The sequence below is a fragment of the Strongylocentrotus purpuratus genome, unplaced genomic scaffold (genome assembly GCF_000002235.5).
Source record: "Strongylocentrotus purpuratus isolate Spur 01 unplaced genomic scaffold, Spur_5.0 spur5_scaffold_6, whole genome shotgun sequence".
Lineage (NCBI taxonomy): Eukaryota > Metazoa > Echinodermata > Echinoidea > Camarodonta > Strongylocentrotidae > Strongylocentrotus > Strongylocentrotus purpuratus.
Window position 1 is genome coordinate 29,207,517 of NW_022145612.1, and position 6,667 is coordinate 29,214,183.

Here is a 6,667-nt window from a genome sequence, read left to right on the forward strand (position 1 = left end):
CTCTTAAAATAGCGCATATGCTATTAATATGCAGCCGCGATTGAACTTGCAAGTTTATTCTACGATTCTGTAATCAAATTAGGAGATTTTTGAATATCACGGTGATGTCATACGCGACGCGAAACAGAATTGGGCGCGCCGTCTCCAGGTCCTCCAAACCGCATCACTTGTAAAGGTTACACCAACATAGCTAAATTATTTGAAAAATAATATCCCCCTTCTCTCTGTCTGTATTTCCCTCTTTCGAACTCTCTACATTTCTTTCTCTCTCTCTCTCTCTTTCTCTCTTTCTCTCTCTTACACATTCACACACAAAACACACATCCTCTCTTTCTCTCTCTCTCTTTCTCGGTCCCATTAGTTTGTTTACCCTCTGTCTATCTTCTATTCCCGTCTATCTCATTCTTTCTCTTTCTTTCAATAAATATTTTACAATTTTTAATTACAATAGTCTGTATAGCTGGGTAATTTATACTGAAAAACAGAGAGTGAATTTTACACCTTATTTCTAGTTAGATGGCATTACACATTATGACATTTTATTGTTTTTGTTTTATGTATATAATGAAACGGAAACATTTAATCAAGTTGAATTTAGTTGAATTATATGATGGATGTGTTGTAACACTTGTTGGTGTGGTCATACAATCAAGGCAGTGTTAAATTATCACCCTAGTTTTGGGAACTCACGGAATCTCCTTTAATTTGGCTTACTGATTATCTTGCTATTATCTTTATTTACTATACAAAGTGGCTGCAGTGTGAACTGAAAATAACGAATTTAGGACTTAAGTTTCTGCTTGAACACGTACAATTATTATGTCCTTTTGTTTTCGGGTTTATTTTTGTGGTTTTGGACGATTCTCAGCAAGCTTTGATATTACTTATTTTCTGATCAATTATGTGAGACACTGAGGATTGTTCATATAATAAGCTCATTATGAAAAGAAATTGAATTTGTAGAATGCAACTGGTAATTGGGTATTTTTAGAAGCATGTTTTTTCCCTCTCTTTTTGGGGTTTTTGTTTGGGGGGGGGGGGGGTGGAAGTAGCAAGAAGTAGAGCATCTCCAAAATTTATCAATAAATGACCTACATGTACGTAAGAGTTTCACAAAATCGACCCACCCCCGTAAATGTTAGCAACATAATTACAATAATGCATGAGTGTGACCTTCGTTCCACTCCCACCTAACCGTATTTTTAACCCGAAAATGGCGTTGAGTTCAAGTCAATATATTAGGAAGCGGTCATGCTTCGAGCATGAGGAAATATGATACGTCACACTCGAATAAATGTTTTGATAACATGCTAGGATCTGACACCTAAGACCAGGTTCATCAGGGGAATTCAATTTTCCTCCACGATCTGTTTCTTTTTCGTTTGAATTTAACGTCTCTAATTTACTGCCATGTTTTGTATGATGAATTGACTTGAAGCGCATCAGTTTCATTGATTATCTGTCTGCTTATTAACTCACTGAGTTGAGAACCTGCCTCAGCAAGCCAGGTTATGTTTGAATATCGGACAAATTTTGCAAAATCATATTTGATAAGATACGATTTTTCTGAGGAGATGGTAATGTGTACTTGCACAGGAATAGGAGATATTTGAGTAGAAATCGATGCGCTGCGTGACACCCCCCGTTCCCGTCACTCAAGATTCCACCCTGATTATGCTTTAGGGAGGAAAATATGCTCGCTTCATATTGCATTAAAAAGCCAGATCGATATATTTTTTGTATACGTCAGACACCCAGCAGAATACCAGCTTTCAGTATAAAACAAAGCCCTTTCCAGCCGAGTGCAGCGTCTCATTAGCATTGAGTAATGATATGATTGTCACTCAATTGATGCTTTTAATTGAGATGTTTGCTATTCACGGTTGCGTGGTAAAATGCGAATGTGTCTTCCTCGCAAAGGTTTACACTTTATCAAACTTCAAAGGCCACAGACTAAAAACCTTTCAATTCAAATGCCTGGTAATATCCGCTTGTCAGTTGTATATTGAGCGGGGCTTTCACCATCTCATGATAAACAACCTACCATAATATGACAATATACTTGCAGAATCGCCCACTCTTTTCCCTCTTTTCTTACCACCATGACTTTTGTTATATGGTTCATAAATCAAACGAAGCAATCGATTTATGGGATACATCCTTCTTTAGAATTGACATTCAGTCAGAATCATTAACAATGTCGTCGAACAATATGAGAAGGCCTTGTGTATTACGTCTGATTAAAATTTAATAAAGTCTTTTTACACCTCTCTCTCTCTCTCTCTCTCTCTCTTTCTCTCTCTCTCTTTCTCTCTCTCTCTCTCCCCCTCTCTTTTTCTTCTCTATCACCGATAAGCTGTACATCAAAATGGAGATAGAAAGAGTGCTTTCAAACTCGTTTCAATCGTTTGAAGCATACATAAACAGGCAATTAGATATTATCTATCGATTACTTTTTTCACTGCCGCCTCGTCAATCATGAACTGTCTTACACAGATATACACCCTGATATTTCAAACTGCTATGATGTCATAAAATGAAATAAACATTTGTCGTGTTTGTAGGTCGCATACAAGTCATGAATGATTCAAAAACTATTTGAGACGTTTTAGACGAGTATTTAATTCTACTTGAAAAGGAAAACGAATAAAAACTATGTCGTTTGATTTTCCTTCTTTCTTCACATGATATATTAAACGTGAAAGGTACTAGGCTATACATACAATTCATAACAATGCTTATATATCCTTATATATTCTTTATATTTGTAACAGCTAATTGTTGCCATATATTTGTTTGGTCGCAATGAGTGTAATTATTGCATTAAGAAAATAAGTATGTAACAATGGACGTATAGCCCTTCAACTATAAATGACGGTGTACATCCGATGCGGAAGCTTTGGGTTTTCCCAGTTCAGAGACCAGTCTTTTTCAAAATAATTATCATTTGCTTACTTCAGAAGGAACTTCAAAAAACGATTATGATTGCTTTAGAGAAATAGAGAGAATATTGTCCGTCTAATGATTGTTTAAGACCCTTCCCTACGAGCACTGCTGATTGAAAACAGCGGTAGTTTTCAAACGATTTCTAATACTACTTTAAGAGGAAGTAAATAACCTATCTCTTCAAATCTGCTAAACGAATACACCCTCAATCATTATAGCTACGATCCCTATTTAAATGTAATGTAGGTCAAGAGGCGTGGAGTAGCTAAACCTGCCGAGCCACCTGTCGAATTAAATATTCAATTAGACGGGTTTCTGTGCTATGACATTGATTGAGAAAACTGGCGCGCTTATAAATAAGCCCGCAAAATACAACTGAAATCCTGATTGAGATAAGCATTTGACGTAATTTCTAGGCCAACACCGTCGAGCCGAGTTCAACTCGTCGATACACTGCTGAAGTATGAGCATAGAGGACACAGTTTGACCATTCTGCTTCAAATGAACATGGGGAAGGGACACAGCTTTAGTAAAGGAATGATCGTATTAACGAATTTGTTTAAAGTTATTTCTGACTAATTCTCTAATTCAGATAAGCCGTTTATTCTAAAAGCATCAAAGACACACAATTAGAGACTGCTCCACCTTTAAAAAAAGTCACATTGTTTTGGCATAGCATATCATTATTCTCGCCCATCTTTTTTCTATTTAAACTTACCCTCTCTCTCTCTCTCTCTCTCTCTTTCTATCTCCCTCTCTCTCTCTCTCTCTTTCTATCTCCCTCTCTCTCTCTCTATCTCTCACACAAACACACACACGCACACACACCACCTCTCTCTCTCTCTCTCCCTGTCCGTCTTACTTCTCACAACTATGGTAAACGCTGCTCATTTTTTTTTTTATCTCGTCTATAGAATCTAAGCATTAGGGTTTAGCGGCCGAAAGTACTTTGTGCCACATACTGTTCAGTTATATAAATGTCACTGGATAAATATAATCTCATCTGTAAACGCATTTATCACCACAAGTTTGATTAATGCCATCTAAACCACATGATCGAATATTTTCATTAGTATGCAAAAACGTCTCATGCTCATCGTAACACAATCAGGGCCCTGAACTCTTTTTTCCCTCTTGCAGTAAATATGAGGGAGCAAAATCTGCCACGAATGCAGCCCCTGAACTAACTTCACATCTTATGAAGAAGGCAGAATATTAGATCAATATTATTATTCATCGTCATTTTTCATTAACTATTTGGGACTTGATGTATCAGCACGTGTCTTAAATCGTGAATTCAATCACGTATCTCGGGTTAGTTTCCGTTATCTCTTGACAACATGTCAGGTGAATTACATGTTATCGATAATGTATGAAATGAAACACGGGCTCTGAATTATAAAGAGTTGCGATCGATTTAAATCCATCGCACGATTTTACAAGACGGGGCCCTGGTTTAATTTTATCACAAATTATGCAATTGCAAACTGAGATTGATATTCAACCATCGTTTCATTCAACGTTTGTATTGTATTACTTGTTGGTTGATTGTTTGAAAACAAACATTAATTGCATGGAAGAAAAGTTGATAAACCTTTTATCAGGTCTACAGTCAGGAGGTGAATATGACGATTTTCACCAGCGGGTCCAGAGAGGGGGATGACATGGATTTGCACATAACCTTCCTTTTCATAGCGCCGATTGAAATGCTGGATTGCTTAACAATGGATGTTAATAATTGTTGTAAAGAAAGTTTTGGCTTACACCTAGTAGATAAAGATCGCGTGCTCGTAGATGGCAGGTTCAAATTCCGCTGGTTCGAAGATTTGTTACTGACTTGTTTTCAATTACTAGATCGAAAACGTGATCTACCGGGGGCAAGCCCACCCACCCCCCCCCCCACCCCACAAACAAAAACTTTACAACAACTGAAACTTCTCCCGGGAAGCGTACCATTCAAACGGATGATAATGTTAAGCTAAAATAAATTGTAATATAGAAATAAGTGTCATCTCACAAAATAAATAAAGCGCAATCTCATACAATCGGCGCTGTCTCATGCAAATCAGCACAATATCGTACAAATCGAACCCGTCTCACATAAAATCGGATCTGTCTCGCTTTAGTGCATTCTGAATCAATAACTTTATATACATTAACAAATTTGAGGTAGCTTAAACAAAAATGTGTGCCTTGTGCCTAATGAGCTTTGTGAAAATCTACTTAACTGTTCACTTTTTTTTCAGTGCATACGCATACATTTGTCTTCCTGTTCGATTATTGATCAACTGATCCTCATTAAAAATTGACGGCCAATAAAATACCAAGAAGCCCGTGCGAGAAAAAAAAAATCCACTTACTTCCACTAGCCAGTGCGCCCCTGCACATAATGATATAACAATCGAGAGGATAGAATTGCAACTTAAATATCTTGATGGGGAAGTCTTTAATTCAAGTCTTCAACTGCCAATTGTTTATTACTCACCATGAAAAGCTTTAAAGAGATCATCAATTAAAATGCCGAGTTTTCTCATAATAAGAGAATATTTATCATTCAAAATGAACTACATACATATTGGGGGGTGGGGGGGGGGGGGGGAGACATTCTCCATTTGATTGACTGAAATCGAAGTTACCGAATGAGATTCTATAGGAGACTCTTCTACGTAGCATTTTGGTATATAGATATCTAACCTTCCACAGAAATTGCATGAAATCGCTCCTTTTTTATTCTTCTTCATCTTCTTCTTAATGTCATATATATTAAAGATGCAATGCAATTAACTGCTCCGTATTCTAATTAAGTTCCCACTCAACGAAGGGTTTAAACCCGGTTTAAAGTCTATTTTAACAGGTTTACACTATTTTCAATGTCTAACGTGATTTGAAACTCACGTTGGGTTTAATTAAGTTATAGAATACCGTCCGGGGCCAAAGTTTACCACTCTTTCCTTTATCGTAATACTTATAAAGGAGACATTTCAAGAAAGATGTCGTGAAGATGCAATTTTCTTTTCAGATTAAAATGAAATGTTTAAATATGAATTTAAGAAGGGGGCAAACTCACCTTTTCATCTATAGCTTTTGCGCAAGAGAAAAACGCCAGTAGGAGAGCAAGAATTGATAATCTGTACTTGGTTGACATGATGACAGGTCTAGAGATAAACAAGAAGCAGTAGAAGATTCTTCGAACCAAAGACTAACAAAACAGGCGAATAGCTCGTCTAGCTCCAAGCAGAAAACTTTCCCCTGAGATTAGAAATTTCACTTTGTAAATTTGAATATACTTCTTTTCTCTAGGAGTCAATTTTTTGGCGATGCGAGTTTAGGTTTCATGCCCCGACGAAGTGACAAATCTTTCGCGAGGCGCTGCTATTTTGTAGCTGGGATCGTTTCGCTTTAACAAAACGATGCAATGCAATACTACAACGTCTAGCACAAGCCTGGTAGCGCGTCATCGAGTAGGTGTGGCTTAGTTATGGGAATGATGTTGATTGGTTCAAATCTATAAAGCACATAGTGTGACGTTATCATTTTGAATTTCAATGAGTCGTCGTGGTTACATGAAACAAGCACTTCTAACGGGATTTGTTATCTATAAATTGATAAGCACTGATTAGACTGAACCGGTTAAGTTATATAATATCTTGATTTTCCACAATTAGCGTAAAATGAGTAAGCAACATCAGACTCACCGAGAATAACATTAAATGGAAATTTT

At 36.9% G+C, this 6,667-nt stretch overlaps 1 protein-coding gene across 1 annotated transcript in view; it reads right to left on the reverse strand.

Moving 5' to 3' along the window:
• Positions 1–6,301, reverse strand: part of LOC100890628 (corticotropin-releasing factor-binding protein) — a 32,659-nt gene extending 26,358 nt beyond the window's left edge. The window contains exon 1 of the mRNA XM_003725156.3: positions 6,014–6,301. Within this exon, the coding sequence (XP_003725204.2) occupies positions 6,014–6,091 (78 nt within the window). The 5' untranslated portion in view covers positions 6,092–6,301. The remainder of the gene's footprint in view (positions 1–6,013) is intronic.
• Positions 6,302–6,667: the final 366 nt, after the last annotated feature.